This window comes from Melanotaenia boesemani, chromosome 12 (assembly GCF_017639745.1).
Source record: "Melanotaenia boesemani isolate fMelBoe1 chromosome 12, fMelBoe1.pri, whole genome shotgun sequence".
Taxonomy (NCBI): Eukaryota; Metazoa; Chordata; class Actinopteri; order Atheriniformes; family Melanotaeniidae; genus Melanotaenia; species Melanotaenia boesemani.
In genome coordinates, this window is record NC_055693.1 from 13,588,253 (window position 1) to 13,613,633 (window position 25,381).

Below are 25,381 nucleotides of genomic sequence, written 5' to 3' on the forward strand. Positions count from 1 at the left end.
AAATGCAAATAGCAAGTTCTGCTTAAAATAAATCTTTAAATAAATTTACTGTGTTGCTGTCTTGTCCTATTTTTTTATGTAAATGAACACAACAAAACAACACTATCACATTAAATATACGAACTGATAAAGAAAGTAATGTAAAGAAGGGAGGGACATGAGTGTATTTACAATTACTTTATGTGTTAACGTGCAGGTCAGGTTGCACATTATAGATTGTTGGGTCGGGTCGGGTTTCAGTAGGAGATATCAGTGGGTCGGGTTTGGTCATCCTGGTTCAGGTTGGTAAAATTGAAGCCATGCAGGACTCTGCTGTTGGGATTCCTAATTTTAATGTGGTGTGCAGAACTTTTACGTTTTTTTCTGAACACATGCTGTGGACTTTGTTTTTCCACCTACTCAAACACTACTCTGCATCACTTCCTTCTTCTCCTTCTTCTTGAGACTTTATCGGGTTGGCATTCGTCACTTTCGTTTTGGTCCACTGGATAGTCTGTTTGCAAGTGAACCGAGACCACCGGCTTTCAGTGGACCAGAGTCTGCTTCTTTGCTCCACATCAGAGTGCGGTTGGTTTTCACAAACACTGCACCAAATTTATACCATCCACAGAAGCGGTCTGTTTGAACCAGACCAAATCCAAACCAAAGCCCAAGCGAAGGGTTTAGGACCTTAGGAGCCCAGAGACCCATCAGTGCAGTCAAAATGGGTCCCGGCTCCCGGGGCAACAACCTCCCCCTGCCCACCCCGGCCACACCCAGGGGAACAGGGGTGTGAGAGGTCCCCATTACCCTCCCACTCCCCGCTCCTGACCGTTTATGAACTGTGTGTTGTTTGCAATTAAAATTGAGGGGCAGTGACTGCATTGTGCTGAGAGTAAGGCCACTTTAGTGGCCCCGCCCACCATGCACTGCATGACACGCCCCTATATGTTTTTTGTATGTTGTGTTTCTTGTGTTTTAGTGTCTAAGCACAATTAAAACTGAGAGGCGAGTTGACACGGGTGCAGCCGTGAAGGCCACTAAAATGGACGCCTCGCTCCACCCCGCATGGCGTGCATGCCTCCCTATGTGTGTGTGTGTGTGTGTGAGAGAGAGAGAGAGAGAGAGGGAAAGAAGAGGGGTTGGGGGACGTAAGTCCAGAGGGAAGCGAATTTCCCTCTGGATGGTGAGCCTATGGAGACATTAGGCACCCCCGTTCCCAGGAGGTCCCCCAGGGCAAGACAGGCCAGAAGCAGCCGTCCCCCATGACCGGGTCATGCAGCGACTGTAGCCAATGAGCCGCAGATATTTATTTTCCCACATGCCACCATGCTGGAACATGTCTAGAACATTTCAAGAGAGCAGTGCATGTTTGAAAACTGTTTTAAAGAATATAATTTCCTTCTGCTTACTCAAGGGTTCTCGAGAGCTGCAATTCTGTAAGCTTTAGATGTTTCCCTGTTTCAGTGCACCTTATCTAAATGAATGAGTCACTGAGCAGAACTTGATAAGCTGTTGAATCCATTTAATTTGAATTAGGTGTGTTAGAACAGCAAACCATCTGTTGCTTGCAGGAATGACTCTCTAAGAGTCAAGAAAAAGGCAAATAAAGTTTTTATTCTATTGGCTTGTTCTTTTTATGAAGCTAATTATAAAATAAGCTGACAGTTAGTCTATCCTCAAAAGCTGGAATACATTAGAAAAAGTTGTCCTGTTCTACAATTAAAAGAAAAATGCTTTAAAATAAGTTTGGTGTGTCTCAGCATGAAAGGATTCTGAGTGGTCTCCCATGCCGAGAGAAAGAGAGAGAGAAAAAAGATCTCCCTTATTAAATTCCTTTCTGAGCATTTAAGCAGAAATCCCTCTGAGAGACTGCAACCTGGTAACTGCAGCAAGTTCTTCAGTCTTCTCCAGGCCATTCCAACCTGCTCCAACAGACTGACATAAACTTTAATGTGGTCATTCATCATCGGACTCCTTGCTATAGCTGGAACACAGCACAAAAGTCAGTGACAATACGGCGCAAGCTCTCAGAATCCTCTTTTATTGCACAACTGGATTTCCCTCCAAGCAAAGTGACTGGATTCTTAAGAGATTCCTTTAATCATCCTCTAAACCATCTTGACAAGTTTCTAGATAGGTTTGTGCCCAAAGCACAGTTGCTTCTCGCATTCATTGCATGTATTGTCTTTGCACTTGCAGAACTGAAGTTGCAAGGTTTTTTAGTCCGCTCTGAGTCCAGTAGATTCTACACCAGAGTGGAGGCGGTGAGGCTGAGAGGATCAGTTAACAGGCAGTTCCTGAAAACATTCGCACCGCCTTGTGACTGCATGAAAAAGGAGGCTTATTCAGGCTTGTTCTCCTAAGGGTACCACTGAGAAAAAAAAAATGTTTTCAAAATATTACTTAAACGATGCATATAAATCTGTAAAAAATAAAAACCATCTACACTCTGTGACCTTAAAACCACTTCCAAGAGTGCACTAATATGTATTGATGTGTGAAACTGCACTGTTGCTTCGGCTGTTGCAGGCAGAATTCCTGATTCCTGACAAAAGCATTAAGGAAAAACTGTAACTCAACTTTTTCTCCATTTTCTCTGATCTTTATGCGAGTTTATGGAAAAGTCCTTGGGGCATGTGAAAATTCCTCTTAGAGAGAAAAAGCTCCCATTCTTGTTCCTGTGGTCAGAAGTAAAAAACATTCCACTGCCACAGGCTAGTTTCCACCTGGAAAGTTTGGGTTGCCGCCCACCCTTCCCTGTGGTTGTTTAGCCGTTTATGCACAGTTCTTGCATTCAGGGACCTTCTGAAAGACTGAGTAGGAGCAAAATGGCTTCCCAGCAGCTCTGTCTGAGGCTAACAGGGCTGGCTGCATTACTGATTCTAATGAATCTCAGAGGTAAGAACAATTTATATTTTCTTTGCTTTTCTTCTGCTTCAGTTTTGTTTTTCTCTTGCAAAGACACAGCTATTACTCCAAATTAGTCTGTCTATCACTATCCAAACCTGTTTTTAATTCTAGCTTTTTGAAGCAGTTGGGTGTCTAAAAGCATGCTAGATTATGTTGATTCAGAATGTGAAATATATCCTTGTACTTAGAAAAACAGAGAAAAAAACAGAAAAACATTTCCAGAAGATGTTTGAAAACTGCTGATTTTCTGTCTCAATCTTTATCTAAAATTTACAAAGTGTGAAGTCGACAGTGCCGATGGTTTTATTCATCTTGAGTAAAAGCTTATTTGTATTTCTGCTTCTCACTTTTCAAAGCATATAGTGTGTTAAAATATTTTTCTTACCTTGAGTCATGCATTATATTCATGCAAGGCTGAAGGAAGGTTCTAATTAGCAGACTTGATAATTATATTTAATGAAAAATAAATCTATGTCCATCAGCATCATGTCAGCTTTTATTTTCATCAGAGTACATTCCTACGACATTTCACCTACAGTTAAAAATGTAAGAGTATTCTGCAGCACATGCTTAAGAATTAAATGAGGTGGGATGCACAAATGACATGTTCCACAAAAACCATACGAGTGTTTTGGGCCACAGAAACTAGTATTTTCAAAGGGTGAATGAAAGTAAACTGAGAAAGTGCATACCTTACATATGCTTTAGACTCTGCACACGTTTTTTTAGAGTACGTCAAGCCATTAACAGTCAAGTGGAATAAAAAAAATTGTTACATCGAAGTTAAAAACCAGCTTCCTGTGACTAGGATTTTTTTCACCGTTTACATATACTTATATTAATATTTTGTGTATAATATTGTGCTACAAATAGCAGCATTTATGCATGATTGTGCTTAATGGCAGCTGCTCTGGTGTTGTTGGAGGATGTGACTGTAGTTAACCATTAATTTTCCCCTACAGAGAAAAATGTCTGCATCTGTTTAGACCTAAACATGTTGATGCACATTGCAATAAAGAATACAAATACATACAGCTTTAGGAGTCTGCCAAAAAAAAACAAAAAAAAAAAACCCTTAAGCAATAAAGCTAAATTTAGATGTCTGTTTGCAAATTACAATAACTGTATAGCTAGAAAGAAAGAAATACTTTGCACTTGACAGAAATTATAAACATACATTAACACAATGTTGTGGTCCTTGGGGAAAAATAACTCAACTTGTGCTCAGAATCATAATTTCATTATAACTCTGCAGTTAAAGTTTGCTTGAATGGTTTTTAAGTCCTCAAAGAAAAGAAACTTTTTTCAGCTTGAATATAATCACATCAGGACGCAAGACCAAAAAAAAAATGTGCTTTCTAATTTCAAATGTTTACAATGAACACCCAAGCTTGACATGCAGCACACTTAAAGGTGGCCTATCTGATTAATCATATTTCATAAGTAGGGACAGGTTGGTGTGTCAGCCATTCATGCAGTCATTTGGCGTAGGAATGAATGCAGATTACACTCAAAAGCCAGATGTTAGTGGGAGGGTTTGTCCAGTGTCTGCAGAATGGACTTAACGGCCTACTCAAAGCACATTTAGAAATATGAAGACAAAGTTCCAGACCTGATTTTGTGAAAAACAGTGGGAGTTTGATTAAGATAAATGCTGCTTCTCTGGGTTTTAAATCAGCTCAGGGAACAGCAAGTTCTTCTCAATGATGGGATACATCTGGATGGTTCATAAAGTTTGTGCTCTACAGGCCTTGACAGGCCCAATACCCATATCAAGAGGATGGATTCAAAGTATTATATTACATATTAGTCCTTTTTTTTTTTTTTTTTTTTTTTCAATTACTGGTTTGTTGAGCTCAAGGTGACTCCTCATTCAAATCCTGAAATTATTTCTGATACTTTGGATTCAGACAATAGGGGATATCACCTCAGACGAGAACTGTATCAATGACAATCTCAAAGTCAGAAAGTACAGAGCATGTCAGTGTAAAGAAAAACTTCACAGAGACTGTGGAAATTCCCTCCTGTCACAATTTTTTAAAAGCTGACCTTGTGAAGCTTATTACCTGAGAGCACCCAGGCCCAAATGGATTCTTAGATCTCCTTTCTTTCATTCTTAGTTTCCATCTTTGCTGAATCCTTTGAAACTGTCTCATTCTCCATTGCCAATAACCACGTAAGATTCTGGAAAACCTCAAGCAGTCAGTAGAACCACATCAACTTGGACCTTCTAAAAATGTCACTGAGCAAAATTATATAATCAAAAACATCAAGAAACGCCTAAAAAAAGTAAGAATCAATCTATAGTTCAGAGCTGAATTTCTGAATTCCTGATGCAAAATCCCAGAAGATGTGAGCAGAAAGACTAACAATTTGATCACTGTGATGCAGTCAAAGGCTTTTCTCATAAATCTGACAGGTTTTTAATAATTATTGAAACAATAATTTAATGGTTTAAACCAGGGGTAGCCAACGTTGGTCCTCGAGGGCACCAATCCGGCAGGTTTTCCAGATTTCCCTGCTCCAGCACACCTGACTCAAATTAAATGGATCCAACAGCCTATAAGGATCTCCACAATGACTCGTTAGTTTAAGTCAGGTGTGTTGGGGCACGGAAATCTGGAAAACCTGCCGGATTGGTGCCCTCGAGGACCAACGTTGGCTACCCCTGGTTTAAACAGTGGTTTAATTTAGTCACATATTACAAGCCAAATGAAACCCACTGATAGTAAAGGGAATCTATTGTAATTCCAAATATGTGGCGTTTGGCACAAAGAAATTAGTTTCAGCTGTATTTGTCTGTTTGGGTCTGTTATATGTCAGCGGGATATCTGGATAAATGTAACCTGTGCAACTTGTGTTTACCTGCACTGTTCTTCTTGAAAAGTCAATCAATAAACCTCACAAAGAAAACGTCAATAAATCCAACTGTTGTTGCAATATTTCAGTTGGAGCAAATGGTCAACAGTTTTTCAAAGAAACTCATTTCTAATGTTTCCACTAACATGGTTAATAAAAAAAAGAACTATAACAGAAGACAAACTGGGATGTAAAGACAACATCCTTTTAGTCAAAATGCAGATGCAGTTTGTGGAAAAACTAAGTACATCCTGTGTTTCAACAGGTTTTTCTTTCAGTCATTTCCTTGTATTTGCTGCTGTGTTTGGGATAATTGTCCTGCTGTATGATCCAGTTTCTGCCAAGGTTTAGCTGTCAGAAGGATAGCCTCACATCTCACTCACTTAAGAAAATGCTGGCAAACAAGAGGAATTTGTGGTTGGTTCTTTGACTGCAACATTTCCAGATCCTGTGGCTGCAAAAGAAGCCAAAATCACTCCGTTACTATCATACTTGACAGCTAGTACTGTATGAGGTGCTTGCACCGATATGCTGGGTTTGGTTTTCATCAAATAAAGTTAAAGTATCTGTCTGTGAATGCTGACTAAATATCTTGAAATCAATCTTCCTGGTATAAAAAAAGGCATTGTTCCAAAAGCCTTGTGGTTTTTTTTAAATACAACTTTGCAAACTCAGCGTATTTAGGGAGACTGACAAGCTTTCCATGAAAGCCATAATTTATTCTTTTTCTAATTGCACAAGCATAAACTTCAACATTTTACAGTCTGTGGTGTGGATCTTGGAGGTATTTTTTTGCAGTTTTAGTGAGCATTGCACAACCTAATCTTGGGATAAATCTTCTAGGATGTCCACTGCTGGGAAAATTGGCAGCTGTTTTACATTTTTTATACTTATGAATGATATTTCTCACTGTACAATGACAGACTCAAAACTGTGTAGAAGTGGTCTGAAAATCCTTTCTTTAGTTCTTGGCATTGCGTTAAAACACACCTGTGTTTTGTTTAGGTTTTGCTGAACAAATAAATAAATAATAAACATATATATATATATATATATATATATATATATACACATTTGAATATGTCATGCATCGGTCTGAGGGAGTGTTGACTTATTTTAAGGATTTTATTTATTCTTTCACATGTGACTGTAGATCATGCGTACACATTCTGATCAAGGCTTTTTCAAACCTTAAATTTCCTTTTCAAGATGTGCTAGAACAGAGAATGTAATGCTAGTTGCATGATTAATGTATTATTACCAATACAGAGAAGTCCACTCATCTCTACTGATGATGGTGTTAAATACCTCTTACAAAAGCCACGGAAAGAATGAGTCATGCCTTGATGTAGTGATGAAGATAATTAAGCAGAAATGAGCGGTTCTCTCATCAGTTGATTTATCTGCATGAAAAACAGGAGACAAGCAATTTTCTTAAACTCTACACTTCCATATCTGACCATCCAGTCAAACGCTTCTGTGCATAAGCAGAGAGAGTGAGACATGGACAGAGTTCATGTTATTCTCTTTTATTACAAACAAAACAAAGAACTGTGAATGCAACCCTGTACAATTAACAGAAATGTAGACTTTGTATATATATATATAAATATATATATATATATGTGTGTATATATATACACATATATATACACAATCTAAGAGAACATAGCCCTAAGTCATCTATAGTTACAAATATAAAAGGGCATCTTGACCTACCGTCTTGTTGTAGTCAGTAAAGCACAAGATACCTAGTAGTGCACTTTGTGCATAAGCATTCTTGGCACAGTTTAGCACCACTCTACCTCTCCTCAGCTGCAGGAAGGAGACTAATGCATCAAATATATTCATATGCAAGCTGGCCAGAAGCTATTTCTTGGAAGTGAGTTGGCAGCTTCTCTTCTAACCAATCTTAATCCTCTGATTTAACATTTGCATCTAAAATGAAAACCCAGTACAAACACAATCTATGAAAATGGTTTAAGAAATGCAAGTATAAACCAAAAAGGGGGGAAGGGATACACCAGCTTATCAGAAAAGTGACTACAGTATAATCAGCATTATGAGGAATTTTTGATTTAGTCTAAAAGTATAACGCACCATCTTTGTCAGGTCATGTCTTTGTCATTGAAATTGTTTATAAAAATATTGCTCACCCAGGAGAATTGGCATTTAAATACAACTTCAGCTGCAAACTTTGCAAAAGTAGTTCTTTGCTTGAGTAAAAGTGAAATTTAAAGGCTTTGCAACGTACTCAGTGCAAAAATAAGCAGAAGCCCCTTCAGGAGCAAGTCTGTCTGCTCTTTAGCATCATTCTGAGAGTATCAAACCATTAAGACTAAACATAACAAAGAACAACATCACAACAATAACTGAAACAACACACTGAGAAAGAATAGTTGTTACTGCCAATAACTTCAAACAATTCACCAAAATGAGGCCACAGTTGAAAAGAACTTGCAGCTGTGAATCTGCAGCGTTATCTGCGTCACTCTAATTTACTTTGACAGCTTTCTCTTTTTCTTTGAAGCAGCTACTTCATGCAGTTCTGTCTTGTTATATGTCTGTTTTGAAGGATTCACCAAGAAAATGACATTTTATATAAATTACACAAGCCTCACACAAGCAGTTTAAATATATCTTCATCTTGAAAAGGAACATGACGTAAAATTAAAAATAACAGTTTTGATCAGATGCATTTAAAAATGTCTCTTTAAAAAAAACTGTCAGATGAAGAAAGTACAGAAAGATGAAGCTGGTAAAGGTGACTAGTTAGTGTACTCAAGTAAATTACAAATACCTAAAAAATTTAGTGACTAGGTATTTCTACTTTGTTGTCCAGCATTAGTTCAGCTGTATTCTTGCTCAGAATGGATGAACCTCTGAGATAAGGATCATAAAGATGATGACAATTATCCATGTGTAGCTAATGTCTAACTTACCCTTAATACATGTCTATTCTCTCTTTTACAGATGTATCCAGTGACAGCCAATTACACAAGATCCTAAAGAAAAGAGATGGTAACAGTTTTACATACAACCCCAAATAAGATAAGACTGGAGGGAAAATACAAAAATGATTCTTGCTTTACTTTTTTTTTCCATCCACTTAATTTAACTTGACAATTAGAAGCTAGTAAAGGGAGGAAGAAAAATTATGTTATTTATGATATGAAAACCATGATTTGGTCAAAAGCATCATCATTGACAGGTCTTTGAAGAAAAAGATGGGCAGAGGATCTCTGCTTTGCCATCAAATGTGGAAGAAAATCATTGAACTGTTTGAAAATCTGTATTCCTGGAAGAAAGACTGGAAGCAATTTGAATATTTGTCCCTCTGAATATCATTGAGCCATTCAAGCAGTCTGGAGGATTTTTAGACTATAAAGAGCAAGGGAGTAAGCCAAGTAATTTCCAGCCCATTAGATGTTACAGCATCAAAAACTAACAATCATCAATAGCCGATACAACCACATGGACAATGCGGAAACCTGTGGGAAACTCCCTTCAAGCACTACAACACAGTTTCACTCACAAGTGCCAATTTGAGCTTAACAGGGCAAAATTAAGTCTCATGTATCGACTTCTCTGGACAGAGGCATCTGGGATGGAACGTCACCGTGGAAACATGATGGCCAGACTGAGAACAATCAGTGTTTCTGTTCTCTTGGAGGAAATTGATGCTCCAGCCCAAAGATGAAAAGGAGCAAACTTAAGTTTGAAAGTTAAGAATCTGTGATGTGTGAGGTTGTATTAGTGTTTTCGGGAAAGCTCCTTTGTTATTTTGTAAAGTAATAAATCTATGTAAATAATGTAACATCATCATTAATGAGGAAAAGTACTCTGATTTTAGCAACATTTGCTGCCTTAAAGATTACATATTTTTAAGGGAGGTCCATGCATTTTCCAACAAGACAATACAAAGCCACATTCTGCACAGAAATGAAGGCATGGCTGCAAAAGGAAATAGTACAGGTTCTGAACTGGCCTAAACTGAGCACAAGAGAATTATGTGGAGAATTTAGAGGGGAAAAAAAAAGCATTGTACTGTGTTTGCAGGAGGGACAAATTAACAGGTGAAATTCTTAACTGCTTGGTATCATCAGTGTCAGAAAAATGTGTACATGTGAGAAAAATGGCAACGTTTTAATATTTTGCCTTAACTGTTTAATCTCTTCTATCCAGTTACAGGAGCTGGCGAGGCTCCATCAAAGTCTTCTGTTGCAGTTCCTCCTTCCAAAGCCCAAGAATTCCTGGCAAAGCTGAGCAGAACCAAGAGGAACATTTGGGATCGCAGCAGATCAGATGTCCAGCAGTGGATCATGCAGTTTATGTACATGGGATTCGATGAGCAGGTGAGTTATGTCTATTCATAGTTGCAAAAACAAGACTACACACACATATAGAGTAATATAAGATGTACACATAAGGTACAGATCCAGAATCTGTCTTGACTAATGCAACTTGTTTGATCTAACTGTCAGACTTGAGTTTTAATCAAGTTATAAGCTGGCTGTCCAAGGGCTTTACATAAAATAAAAAAAGTTTAATTATGCAGTTGAATTAAAGCCTCATAAAAAATATATAGAAATCGGAAAGTAAAAGATAAAAGTGTGAATCTTTACCCAAACTGCATAGAGGTAGAAAATGGGGAGTAAACATCAGTCTGGTCTGACATCGTTAAAGATAGTTTTCAAAGCACGACTTATCCCCAAAATGCTGTTACTTGGGTGAATGAATAAATACAGTCAGGAGCCAAACACATGCAAACACGAATTTCCTCTTTCATACACAAATATAAACCCACTCATACAGCCGCATAGAGTCTTCTTTCAGGTCATTGACTTTTATGAATTCAGTAGGGACAGTAAGGAATGGAAAGAAGAGATAACGAGAGCAGAGAACAGGGTGGGAAGTGCACAAAATAACCCCCTGCTGTCCACCATTTCTGACAGCTGACAGCATGCATTTCACCAACTATAGCAGTATTTCTCCACCAGCCACCCTGCGCATATGCCATTTGCTGCTGCTTCCTTAAAAGGCCAAAACTGACAAAGGATTGGCCTTTTCAATGTTTGCCTTTCATTCATGTCTATTTGCCGTCTATTGACAGTCTTAGTGGGCATCTTATCAGCTGCCGGTGTGTCTATCAGGCAGATAGATTTGTGAGTTGTCATGTCTGTGGTGTTTTTTCCTCTTCAGAGGCTGGAGACTGACCTGTCGTACTGGAGGGACTACGCACGCGCCAATGACCAGGGTCGTCAGCATCACTACGATGAAAACGCCCCCATTGGCCCACGTGACCCTTCTTCTCACAGACATGGTGCAAATGTCAACTATGACTACTACTAACACCAGTCACAGCACACTTTGGAGGATATTGCATTGAGTTACAGAATAATGTAATGTGGTCGTCTTTCCTACCTGCCAAGCTCTCTAAGGGTTATAGCTTTTTTATCTAGACTGTTTTTATACCAATCAATGTAAACAACTTCCACCTCTCCTTTTTCAACTTTGTAATCAAGTAAGAAAAAAAGCGTCTTAACGCAGAAGTCTCATTTAGTTTTGGCTCTGCTTCTGGTTGTAAATAAAGATGTAAGTCAGAACTGCCTATGTTTTTTTTTTCTTTTCTTTAAAACTACTAATTAATTGACAATATACCAGAAAAACTATCAGAAATATTTTATTAAAATATCATTTTCACATCAAAATAATAACTCACATCCTGACATGAGATTTCACAAACACGACGATGACGATGGTGTAACAGTCTTTCTAGAAGATTTTTAGAGTCCTGCAGTGTAAGTTGGTATGCCATTGATGAGAAAAACAGGAACAGGAAGCTCATCTCTGGACACAAAACACCATGAAAAGATAAAAGTAGGGCTGCACAGTCTGAGCTGTCTGCAGGATTCTCATTGGCAGAGCATTAAATAGCAAAAGCACAAAATTCACAAAAGAGATTCTTGTTCTTGCCTCTTTGATTCATTGTCCATCAGACATAGAAAGTTCTGGTAAGGAAGGCCTCACTACCAATGTAGCTGCAGCACCGGCACAAGGCAACACCAGCTTTTAAGGGAGGGTTTAAGGAGAAAGTCGTTTCTGCTTCTTAAAAAAGAAAAAAATAATAAAAAATAAGGACTCTCTTCTTCAAAAGTGCACACCTCAGCAGGGAAAGTCAAAAAGTCATTTGGCTCTTTGAGGAGTCTTCTCTCTTGGTTTTGCAGAGGAGCGCATGGAGGAAAACCTGGTATCAGTTGTGTCTGGGTCTTCCTTTCTTCATGCGAGCAGCTTTAGGTTTGGGGATGTACTGGTTGTTGGCCTGGTGCTCCAGTTCTCGACTGAAGTACTGAATAGTTTTATTCAAGCCTTCCTCCAAGGGCACCTGTTAATACAAGATGCAAAACAAACAACATTACGGTACCACTCTTATAAATACATGAATAAACACCACACATTGCAGACAGTTTAAGACTACAACCACATAAAGATGAAACCGATTTCATTTGAAAAAGCTTTTTCTGTGAAGAGGGAATTGTTACAAGAAATGTGTTCATCCACACAAAGCCACTCAAAATGTAGCATACGTGTCAAGCATGTAAGTGGCACTGTAACGCTGTAAGACATACACTAAAACCAGAGAATAAGACACAAAGCATGTGTATATAAAAAAGAAGACAAATCTGATATGAGTCACATGTGGGCAAAAAAAATCAGACCTGAGCTGTGGTGTGAGCCTAAAAACATTTAGATTCTTATCACTGACTGGCGCGCATCACACGTACCACTGGCTCCCAGCCAAGCATCATCTTAGCCTTTCGGATGTCAGGTCTTCTTCTCTGAGGGTCATCTTGGGCCTCTGACAGGAACTGGATCTGGCTTTGGCTCACTGTGCGGGCATATTTTAAAGACATGGGAATGTTTGTTTAAAGACTGTTTAGGAACAGGGAGGAGTGTACAAAGAGAGAGAAAAAATACTATGATTCTCCATTCTTCAACTGTGTTTCTTAAGGTTTCTGATCAGCAGCTCTAGCAGATGTGCAGCTGGAGCAGATGTGCACCCTCTAAAAGGAATTTATAAGGAGATAAATGATTCCAGAGAATCATCAGAGAAGCATCTCGCTCTCATGTTTTCCCCATGTTTTTGATCAAACTGAACACAGGTTTTTAAGCTTTTGGTATCATTTCAGCTGTGAATTTTGGCCTCAGTTGCTCTCCATCAAAGAAAATGTTGAAATGATCTATGATGTCTTTGTGTTAAGAGTATACTGACTATAAGGCACTAAATTCTGCTTGCAGTGAGATGCAGGGTGATAAGTGTCTAATGCAGATCCAACAGAGGAGGGCTCATGAGCGACACACAGATAACAGTTATTGCTTTACCAACAAGACTTTTGATGAGACGGGCAAACTCCAGTATGGTGTGTTCTTCTGGGTTCCCCTGCAACCACCATTTGATTTCATTATTTCAGTCTAAACGAGAAACACAAACAAAATATTTGCATCTCAATTTCTGGGAAAACACTGAATGATTAACTTACCAGATTCACTGGACTGCTGATGTTACTGTTCATCAGCAACACAAGGCCGTTCACCAGATCGCTGGAAAAAACAAATTGAGAGACATAAAGAAATAAATATTGCAAACAGCTAGTAAAAAACATAATAAGAGCATTTTGGAAGAATGTACGTGTTCACAATTCAAATTTCTCATCTGAAATGAAAATAGCTGCAGTATTACTTTTTCATTATGCACATCATCATACTGGAACAAAAACTTCCAAGGCCAGAGAAAGCCAGCTGCAACATAATGACTCCTTTTTGAACCAAATATATTTTATTTATTATTTTTCAGAAAATCAATGTTTTACAATTAATCTGCATCAGACAAAGAACGTTTTTACAGCAATAACGCTGGTGTCCATGGTGAATGTGCAAGGACGTGAAACGTGAAATTTCAAGGAGAAAATCCTAGCAATTTGTTCTGGTCTTTTTCCACAGTTGCCGTTCACACAAGCACGTCACAGCACTGCTGGAGATGCGCTCTCTCAGCTGGGATTATACAGCGCAATGACAGGCAGCGCATAATGTAGAAATTATTGGGTGAATTCTCTTTTTTCTTTAGGACATGCTGAGAATATCCAGTGAGGCTCTTTGTTGTGTTGATACAAGTGCAGAATAGATCTGTATGTGAGCGGAAAGCAGTGTACAGGTTAGCATGACACAGTCGCCAGCTCAGAAACCATAAATGCTCATACACCATTACTTGCTGATGATCTGGAAATTTACTGGGAGGCTAGGTGGAAAATCCCAGTTGTGGACATTGCATTGTCAAAGGCCACCGTTCCAGAGCATCATCAGAGATTTTAGGACTCCAGTGCACATATGAACAAAGCTTTTGTAAACTTCTATCAGACCTACAAATGAATGGGTAAGTGTAAACACAGATAAGACAGGCTATCTCTCATGCAGCTTAGGAAATATTTGATGCATAATCATATTTGAATGTATATTCATATTTGTACATTGTACTTGTTTATTTATATTTAAATTTTACATGAAAACATTTACATTTTCTCATTGGGAACAAGTGAAAGCAGACACTGATGTCAAGAAAATGGACTGGATCTTCAAAGAGTTTTTTTTTTTTTTTTTTAATCTTATGAAATCTTAATGGACTGTTTCTTTATCCTACAGAATTGAGCTCATTTTGAAAGCAACTGAACTGGTTTGCATTCCTTAATAACTGTGTTAATGCTGGATAATATATTCATTATAGTTCAGTTGAACATATTTTGACACACAGCCAAGGACCAGAATTTTTTTTTTCCTGTTGTATTACTTCTTTGCTCTGCTCTCAGGAAGCTCTCAGACAGCTTCACTAAGGAAGTCGGTATCAGAATGAGAAACATGCATTCATTCCTGAAACTTACCTCATAAAATAAACTTGCAGAATGTTGCTTCATCCACAGTGTTCTGAGAGATATTACTTTTAAACTGCTGGATATGTGTGTTGTTGCTTTAAAGAAGAACACGTTGCATCAGAATAAGAGCCGTGCAAATGTGCAGTTTAACCCCATGTACCATCAGCGACTGCTAATGTGTGAGGCTTCTGACATTTACCGTGAGTATTTCCTTGCACTGATGTTTGGTGGAAAAAGGCTGAAAGCTATAATCAAATGGTGCAAATTGTCATGGGAATTGCTGGAAAATAAAGTAAAAATAAAGCAAAAACTACCGTCCAAAAATGACTATATGGCTTCAGAATACATCCATCCGGTTCTAAGGGACTGTAAATTGCAGACCTCTAAAAGTGTTTATTACTGAAACTCACAAACATCAGAAAAAGGTTGAACTCTAAATTACCGATGTCACTGTTCATTACCAGCGTCCAACAGGCATCACCCCCCCAGCAACTTTACAGAGGCTTTTATGTACAGTCTATATTTTACCTAACAGATTATTGTCAGTTTAAGCAGTGGAACAATAGAAAGCATTTCCTTTCCTTTTGCCCGTAGAAATATATTTTCCACCAAGCTGAAAGTCGGAAAATGAGAGGGTATAGTGTGGTGATGAATCTAGCATGGAATTAATTAGTCATTCAATTTAAAAGAAATTATGCAAATCTCACTACCAACTCATTTGAAGACTTTAGTGGGGAGCCTGGCATGATTATGTGTTATAGTTTGCAGATAAACAACTACTGGCAGTCTTTCTGAGGCCACTTAATCTCTGAGTTAAACAAGCATACAAACAAAAATCTTTATTTACTTAACATCAAAATAGCTTGTTTAAAGTCTACAGAGTTTCCAAATTCATGATGTGTTGTAGCTGAACTGGCTGAAGAAAAGACTCCTCACTGATCACATCTTAAATAATCCTGATCTGAAGGCTCTGGCTTTCTGCTCATCCACCTGACAGAAATGTCTAAAATTCTTATGAAACTCAGAATATTGTTTACTGCAGTGCCTGCTTTTAATATAACAACAAAAATCTCTTAAGGGGTAGTTTTCTCTACCAAGCAATATGAGATTAATAGAAAAGTAAAAAAAAAGAGAGAAAAAACAGTTTGTGATAACAGAGTATTTACAAAAAGAGCACATGGGAAGACATATCCCTTTGTATTTTCTTCAGCTGTTCAAGATACAGAAGTTGCATGCTGGGATAGAAAATGGTGTTCTGGTGCCCAACAAATCATCATAATTGACAGGAGGGCTTGCACAGTGCACAGATTATACAATGGCAGCAGTCACCTCTTTTGCTTTGTTTCCACATGGCGAGCAAAGCAAAGTTACACAGCTACAAAATGACACTACGGAGCAGCTTCTTGCTGCAGACACTTCGGCTACATCGTATAAATTGAAAAGATGTGAGACTTATTCAGAGGATAGACAATATCAGTCAGATTAAGGCTGATAAGAGTCAATCTTTTAGTAAATCTGTAGAATTAAAAGGGCAGCGAGAGATAAGTGACCACTGAGCAGCAAATATTTTAAAGTGCAGATGGCTTTGGAGCCTTAAAAAAACTGTAGATGCAAATATAGAGGACTTTATCCATCTCTAAACAAAGCTCAAAAATTGTGATACACTGGAGTTTTCAGTAGGCCCATGAATGCATGTATATTCATTTTAAACTAGAGGTGGATGATGTGTCACAAAATGTTCAACATGCAACGTATTAAATGGATATATTGCGATCATTGAACACAGCAATGATTTAAGTCATTTAGATGTGATTTACTTCATATTTTAACCTCCCTCACACTCTACTAAAGCCTCTCACAGCAAGGCAGCACACTCCCCCACCCACCCAGAAATCTTGAGTGTGAACTAAATTACTTCTGAACCAAGTCGTCTGTTCAGAAGAAAAACAGTACTGGATCTATCATCCGGCAGCAGCTCGGGTGTCGCAAGGAAGACGTTACATAAAATGTGGTTCACAAAAAGAAAAACAAAAACAGCACGACAGATTTGTAAAATAAACCAGCCAGAAAGGTAATTCAGCATCTACACAGTGTTTTTGAGGAGATTTCCAAACACTGAGATATATAACACCCAAAAAATATCACAATATTAGTTGTACTTCATATTGTCCACCCCTATTTTAAACAGTTTAGTTCAACACTGAATGCTAACACCCACTGCGTGGCTCAGATGGAGGCCGTTCTTCATGGCTTGCGAATGACAACCCTGTTCCAACAACACTGTACTCAACATTGGCTTAAAGCAAAAACTGTCTGCACTAATCTTAAACAGGACCTGGTCTGATGTGGTCTAGATGTCATAACTAACTAACTAACTAACTAACTAACTAACTAACTAAATAAATAAATAAAACAAGCCTTACGTGCGTTTTCACAAATAAAAGTCTCACAATTCAAAAGCCGTGTTAATGAATCTACAAGCTCTGTAGAATAATTCAGTCCGGATTTGAACATCCTAACTCTTGCAGGTTTTCAGCAGGACCTGGTCTAACGTGGTCAAGTCCCCGAAAAAAAGCAAAATAACACCAATCAGAAACTAACTTCTCTGACATCTCTGAACATTTCTTCATCCGCACTCTAAAATACATAGCCTGATGTTATTTTTAATAATTTTTATTTTATTTTAAGCAAACAGACAAAATGAAAAGCTGATTACATAAAATAACACAATAAACTGAAATACTGAAAAGGAGAAGAACAAACTTATATCTGCCCCTTTATCACATCGACATCCTTTTTCATTATTAACCATTTGATATTAATGAACAATGAATGATTCAACAAACAATAATACATCACTATAAGAAAATCATCCAACAACCCAGCTTACTGGTGTCACCATACTACTAAATTAATACAGTCCTTCATATTTCCTTATTGCTTTCTTAAAGAAAACACCAACTTCTACTCTTTTGACTTCCTGATTCAAGTTGTTCCACAGTGTGGAACCCCACTGGGGTTGGCTTAATCTCATTGTATATTTGTATAATGACAATAAAAGGCATTCTATTCTATTCTATTCTATTTTACTGTAACACAGCGTTCCCTCAGTTTCTCCTAAATGTTGGTTTTTCAAATACCTCTATTCCTTTTAAATTATAACAACTTTCCCTTTTATGTGTTTTAAACACGATTCCTACAATTCAACATTCCACTAATTCCTGAACCTTTAACAATTTAATGTAAAAAAAAAAAAAAACATTTATTGGCTCTTTATACTGTTTCCTACTAATGAATTGATTTGATTTTGTTGATTTTCTTCTTTCTGCTTCTTTTCATTCAGGTGTTTGAAAATTTTTGTTGTATTGTTTGTTTTTTTAAGTTCTTGTTAAGCATGAAATAAAATAAAATAAAATAAAATAAAATAAAATAAAATAAAATAAAATAAAATAAAAAGTGACTAATGGCTTTCTTTGGCTACATGTTGCAGCCAAGAGGTGAAATGGGATTCTCAGCTACACCTGAGATCATTAACAATCTTTGAAAGGGCTGCCTCGGTACTGTGGTTTGTCCTAAAACCAGACTGTTATTTTTCTAAAATATTGGGTTTATGCACACAAAAGTGCACATCCTAAGTGAGGACTTTTGACTTTGATATAAAAAATGCCTTCCTAAATAATACTGTTTTCATGCAAGACAGCATCCCAAGAGGCATAAAACACTGCTGACTCTTTGGTTGTTCAGGGAATACCAGGAGAAAAGAAACATCATCATGCCATGATGTCGAAGTCCTTTAAAGGGAGACCTGTCAGAAGAACAACTGCATACAGAACCCAATGCAAATATTTAATAAACAAAATAATTGAAGTTATTCAGTTTGACTCATAGTCAAAAATTGTGTTCAAATTTTGCAAGAAATGCAGCAGATTTCTATATTTGTATAAATAACTTGTAAAATATGTTAAAAAAAAACAATTAAATTAAAATTTTTGTAGTTTTTGCTAAAAATATTACTTGTTTTTCATTAAGACTTTGGTCTAAGACAGAAGAATAGTGACAATGCAATTCAATCGATTAGGATACGTAAAAAAAACGAGAAAATTCCTAATTATACTGTAAAAACCTGAAGTCTTGTACATCAGTTAACGAGACAACGATTTTACACAGAACAGAATGCAGTCAATACAATTACTGTTTGCTAAAGAAGCAGTCAGCCTTGCATAAACAATAGCAGCTCATATCATTCCTTCAAGGTAAACAAAGTTAATGAACCTGCTGTCAAAAGAAATGTAATTCCACTCTTAATGACCTTGCAGAAAATTTTTTATTTAGTTTATTTTAAAAGCATTTTAATAAACTACATATCTTTATTAGGTTCTGATGGCATATTGACTGAGTGTGTTAGTCAGCAAATCCTAATTAAATCCACAGAGATGAATTCCTCCAACACATAAAATCTGTTAAATGGAGCACTTGTAAATGTGATCAAAGTAAGTTTAGTTACAGCAGGATTGCTCCGAGGGAGGCATTAGAACTGAATATATTCCCGTACAAGCAATGGAGGAGTCACTTCCGTTTACCCCATGTCATCTGAGGTTTCAGAAAAGTTTACCTACAGACAGTTTAACCAACACTAAAGTCATTCAGGGCAGCAGGTAAATGCTTCGATGAGATATGAAGGCTTCAAATGTCTGTGTCTCTGATCTCTCTTAGTCAAACTGATTAAATTAATCTCAACACAACCACATAACAAACTGATAACTACTCTTTGAACCTGGAAAACGCCTTGTGTCACTATGACACAGTCACAAGCAAAAAACACACCAACAGTGCCTAGATGTGGCGTGCTGGAAGCACAGCAACACAGTCTGTATCTGACTACGCAGACCACAGGATGCGGTGACGTTCCTCTTTGTCGCTTCTTAATTAATAAGATGACAAATGTAGGTTTTGATTTGTGATGTGATGTTTTGAGCCAATCCCAGCTGGAAGGTCACCAAACATGAGATGTTTTTCTGACTAAATAGAGCCTAAACTTACAACGATATTCCTTCATTTCAAATCTTACAAGTAAAAGGAAAATATACAGTTATCTATCATTTTATGACAGCAGGTGGCATAGTTGTAATACTCAGTGGGATTGAACATAAACTTCACCTATAAAACATATAATTACTTTACATGTTCCAAAGTATCTGTATTATACAATGAATTTTGATAGTATAAAATTCAGGGATTTACCTGAAGAGTAATATTTCTGATGGGTTTAATGATGGGATTGTGGGTGCGACTCTCCTCAACAATTTTACAAATATATTTGATATGTCACACTGTGCTACGAAAACAAAAAAAAAAAAATTAAAACTACTGAAGCACCACAAAACAAGTGCTGCTGTGGGATAGGAGCCAACATGTACTTACTGTATATGGAGCAGGTGAACCATATTATATAAAAAAAACATAAAAAGATATTATTCATAAGAGCATTAATGCTTAAAAACAAGAAAGTGTGTGCAGTTATGTGAGAAAGTGTCTGTTCTGATGTTCAGCAAATGCTGATGGAGTATTTTTGGCTTTAGAATCAAGCTCCAAATCTACAAGAAGAAAAAAGGAATCTGTCACTGTGTTATATTGTGGTGTCATTGGGCCCGTTTGTGGTAGTCATCTGAATCATTCTCAGACCCCAAAGAATGAAGGATTTTGTGTATTTTCTTTCAACACAGATGAACAGACGTGGACTTCACTAAAGACTTAACAGTGCATAGTCCTTGAAGACGATGCTACCCACAGGTCAAATCCTGACTGGTTGAAAAGTTAGCTCAAACTGGGAAGGGCCGCCAACAGAATTATTATCAACAAATCTCAGAACAAGGACGAAGTGCCTGAAACGACACCCAACAGTGAAGCTCTGACAAAATGTGCACTCGGCAAACTTAATAGATCTTCATCCACTTTGACTGATTAGCGGAGCAATAACAGGACAAACAACAACACCAACACAACCAAAAGAAGCCAACAACGCCAACTATTCCTGTTATTAATGCCTGTAGGACAATATAGCATCTAGATGTGGGCTTGCAAAGCATTAAAGGAGGAAGGCCACCAATTTAAGATTAAAGTAACAACTCACAACAAACACACAGTACATCTGTGTGGCATGTAATATATTAATAGAATTTGTTTTTAACTGCAAGCTATCTACACTTTTATATACTTTTATTATCAGTGGATGATAACAGAAATGTTTCAGGGTCAAAATACAAGCGGTTTTATTACTTACCTGACATACTGGAAGGCTCTTGTTTGGGAACCAGTACCATAAACCTAGAGGAATAAAAAGAAGTGGATTATTACCACCATGGGGCATAAAACTAAATTTCTATACAACAAATAAAGGTACACCTGAGGGCTGAATAATAAGATTAAAATTCAGAGAGAGCAAGAAGCAATCCTCATCAATCATTATCTCATGTAAACTCTTCCATATGCACATCTCTTTAAAACGCAAACAGTGGAGATGGAAAGTCTGGATGTTTATCTCAAGCACAGATCATTAAGATGAAATGACATAAGTGAAAGGCTTAAAATACATACCGTGAGAGGTTCTCCTTGTAGAGCCTGAAGGATGAAATTACTGACAACACGTCCATCGTTCATGTGCATTCTGGAGCCAAATGTGTTGAAGATTCTTGCCACTCGCACTTCTACACCTTCCTGAAAGCAGAGAGGGACGTGAGCCACTTAAAACACAATCCTGTATTATAAATTTCATTTTGATGTCTTATAATTAAGATTTATTTTACTCTTCTTTGATAAAAACACATTGGTAAAGTTGAAAGGAAAATTGTATGCATTAAGGGAACTGACTGAAAATGTTTCTGAAAGAAAAAATGTAAATTAGTTCCGTAAACATCTATTCATGAAAAAATAACATGTTTGCACATAAATGACAGCACAGATAATGTTAGACTTGGAAATACTTGCAAATTAGCCTTTTATGTTTGAATAAAAAAAATGGCACCAAACTATAAATGAGGCAGTGTTAACAAATAACAACCTATTTTAAATCAAATCTTTAGGATAGTTGTTACTCATCTTGTCACTGAGACACAAAAATGTTTTCCCCATTTATTTAATTGCATCTGTGAAAAATGCAAAAAATAAAAAAGCACAGTTTTTTACAGACATGAAACAGTGCTAATGTACCAACAAGTTGATTTACAAAGAGCTATTAGCTTAAAAAATAATAACTGTCATATTTTTATGTCATGTTTAAGATGGTCTCTGAGGAAACTGGACAAGTTGAGAACAAAAGCAGAAGTAACAAGCCTAAAAAACACCTGCAAAAGATAAACATCATTGAAGTGTTTCCTTAAGACGGATAAAATAAAAATCCAGCCAAGACCAGACACAGGACTTAAAAGGTGCAAACTTCCATTTACTGAACTTGGTCTCCATGGAAGACGTCATTAAGAAAAGAAAACGGGGACAAAAGATTGTGGTCTGCCAAATGACACAAGAACTGGACTGAAATCAGTGGCACCAGGTCTTATAAATCCTCCTCGTACTGAAGCAGTCTGGGTTCATCTTCACAGAACAAAATGTCGAAAGAAGAGCTTTGGAAAATCCTTCAAGAAACCTGCAGAACTATTCCTGAAGACAGTTTGTCTATGAAGTTCAGGCTGTGTTGTTACACAATACCAGATTCCTTTCTACCACATCTGTATTTGCCTTATATACTGTGTTTCTACTGGTGTCAATAAATTGCTGCAACTATTTCCCATTTTTCTGGCAATATTTAAAAAAAGTGAGGGGTGGCTTTTCCCAAGACTCCCCCCCCCCACCCCCACATAACTGTACTTGAGATTATTTTCACAGAAAAAATAGTTAAACCTTTGATTCAAAGGTCTGTATTTTAAAACATTTTCTGCCTGTCCTTACTGAATAACAGAAGTATTTTATATTGAGGTGCAAGACTTATAATAGAGACAAGCTTTGAAATACAAATGGACTTTTTTTAACACTAAATCAATAAACAGTTACACTGGTAACAAAGCAAAGTAACTTAGTTTAAACAGCATTTTGCCCAAAGCGATCCACATAATGTTGAACTTCCTGCAAGTTTTTACTCATGGTTTTAAATTATTTTTACACTTGTGAATGTAAACTTAGCAACAAATTAGCTTTAAAGATAGCTTTTAAAATATAGCCTAGGGCAAATTATTATCATCTGCCATCTTTGCAAGCTGCACCTTTTTTAAATGTAATTTACCACCTAATAAATAACACGGTCCCTGCAGAACTACAGCTATACTACACAGTGTCAAGTAAACATAAATGCAGCTGTATTTTCTTTTTTAATTTTTTTTTCCCCCACATTCTGTTCTGCAGGGGTCTTTACAAAACGAAAGCTTTCTCCAGTCAAGGGATGCAGAATGAACCACATTACAGCATGTGAGAATCAATCAGAGAAAAATAAATTGACCCCTGCAGCAAGGATTGTTTTCTGGAAGAACATTTGACACACTAACTCCCACTCATCAACAAAGAATAAATCAATTAGGCCAACTACATGATGGATGCTCTCACTGATCTTAAAGATGCAGCAAACACTTTTTATAAACCCATGGCCTTTAAACTCATCCTAATGCATCACTACATACTACTTCAGATGCTAAGTGGACCCATATTTGATGATATGACATGAATAAAAACATGAAAACTATGTAGATTGTTCTTTGGAAATGTGACATAAAAATTCATAAGATTCAAATATAGTCAGTATGAAGAGGAACAAGGACAGAATGTGGACATAATGATAAAAAAGGTCACAGAAAAGAATGCTGGTGTCCACCCAGTGTCAGTGGAAGATGGTGTATTGAAGTTAACACATGTGGCGCTCTTCTCTAAACTTAGTTTACAAACTTTGATGATCATGTTGTTGATAATTCAGTAAATGAACCGTAATCATAGGTATATATTTTGCCATCTAAATTCTGCATGTAATTATTGTGCCTAAAGAACTATGATAATATTCAGATATGCATTAACAAATTCTAAGTCCATGAAAATCCTCACAGTAATAAAAAAAGAACATGGAAACAAATTGGTGTTCACACATTTTAAAAATAGAAATGCGAGTTTTAAAACAAAAATAACTCCGTACTGAACTAAAATGAAGAGCTCCCTTGGAAGTTTTAATAACATTTAATGTGTGTAATAATGCACTGAAATCACACGGTCACCTTCTTCATGCCAAGTTGCAGATTTTTCATATAAACTGAGCCGGTGGGGAAATTTTCATTAATGAGGAGGATGTAAAAAAAAAAAACAACTAAAAAAATTAACAGATTTTTCTAAGTTTGAGACAAACAAATCTGCAAAAAGGCCACTGAATAATGAGGCAAAGAGGTGTGCAAAAGGTCAGTTTGTAAGTTCACTCTGCTATTTGAAATCCACCACATTTCACTCCTCATGAAGCATGTTATATTTTCAGGTTCAATCTGCAGGTAGTGAACAGTAATTAGCCTGTCACTCAAAAACTGACACATTTCAAGTTTAGTTTGGTTATGACTTTTTTTTCTTGTTCTTTTTGCACCTTCAAGAGTTGAAATCTGAACTCAGACCTCAAACCAGATTCATGTATCTCATACTGCATTTTATAAAAACCTATTAAACACTAATTCTAATTTCAAAGTCAAACTAAACGCACTATTTGAATTTTTCTGGTGATAAATTCACATCTAAGAGGAGCTTCCTGTCTTTTGTTTGATACTGATTGCTAACATCCATCTGGAAGGGGGTGTATGTAGTTTGGCCTTCAAGCCTGAAGCTTAGAAACTAGACAGCCATTCATCAAACTGGATCACAAAACACGCCTAAAGGACACATTTACACAATCCTCCACCTGGCAGAAGCTCTGCTCTCCCTTCTTGGCTTTGGCTCCTCCACTGCAGAGCCAGGACAATTATACTTTTTTTTGTTTTTATCTACCACAGATAGCAGCAAAATCTCAAAGACTTGAGTGGCATTTATGATTTACATTATAAATATTTAGCAGAACCAGTACATGTCTCAGTAAAGATTGTAAAAATATCTAAGCATAATTGTTATTGTATAAAAAATTTATACATGTGAAAATTGATCAAATAAATTGATTATCTGCCTCTGCTGGCAAAAAAAAAGCCCATAAGACATGTCTTTCTCATCCACTGCATACCCATCACTTTTTAAATGTTAACAAATTTTGATTATATGACTGGGCAGTAGATGTAATGTGTGATATTTTCATCCATCTGCATGACCGTCTGACAGCTGGATTTTGAAAGGCGGCCATTTCTGAGAATTCTCCGAGCAAGTGTGAAAAAAAATAATGAGCTGCTGAGGAGTAGCAGAAGACGAGCAGATAAATAAATATCACCTGCCTGAAGGAAAGGCAAGAGGACTCAATCATATCAGATCATTAAAGGCTGCTGTCAATCTAGTCATTATTGAAAAGGCTTTACATAACTGGAATTATCTTGAGGTTTTCTAAATTTATCATCATATAGCTCATCTTAGATTCAGTAATAGATTCTCCAATATGAAACTATGCCATCAAACAACTGACTAAATGATTTCATTCTTCAATCTTGTGGCTGTTTTGCTGTTATTATTTAGATGCTGGTATTTACTGTTTGTGTTTTAGCTGCTAAATATTTACAGTT

General features: G+C 37.0%; 2 protein-coding genes across 2 annotated transcripts in view; one reads left to right on the forward strand and one right to left on the reverse strand.

The window, feature by feature from the left end:
* The first annotated feature begins 2,726 nt into the window (after positions 1-2,726).
* Positions 2,727-11,362, forward strand: ecrg4a (ECRG4 augurin precursor a). Its single transcript, XM_042001977.1, has 4 exons — positions 2,727-2,880; positions 8,725-8,772; positions 9,937-10,106; positions 10,954-11,362. The coding sequence occupies exons 1-4, from the start codon at positions 2,760-2,762 to the stop codon at positions 11,101-11,103; spliced, it is 489 nt and encodes a 162-aa protein (XP_041857911.1). The 5' UTR covers positions 2,727-2,759; the 3' UTR covers positions 11,104-11,362.
* Positions 11,363-11,418: 56 nt separating this feature from the next.
* uxs1 (UDP-glucuronate decarboxylase 1) overlaps positions 11,419-25,381 on the reverse strand; it is a 37,103-nt gene continuing 23,140 nt past the window's right edge. The window contains exons 10-15 of the mRNA XM_042002167.1: positions 21,270-21,389; positions 20,956-20,999; positions 13,293-13,353; positions 13,135-13,192; positions 12,537-12,640; positions 11,419-12,136 (exon numbers count right to left, since the gene is read on the reverse strand). Of these exons, the coding sequence (XP_041858101.1) occupies positions 12,005-12,136; positions 12,537-12,640; positions 13,135-13,192; positions 13,293-13,353; positions 20,956-20,999; positions 21,270-21,389 (519 nt within the window). The 3' untranslated portion in view covers positions 11,419-12,004. The remainder of the gene's footprint in view (positions 12,137-12,536; positions 12,641-13,134; positions 13,193-13,292; positions 13,354-20,955; positions 21,000-21,269; positions 21,390-25,381) is intronic.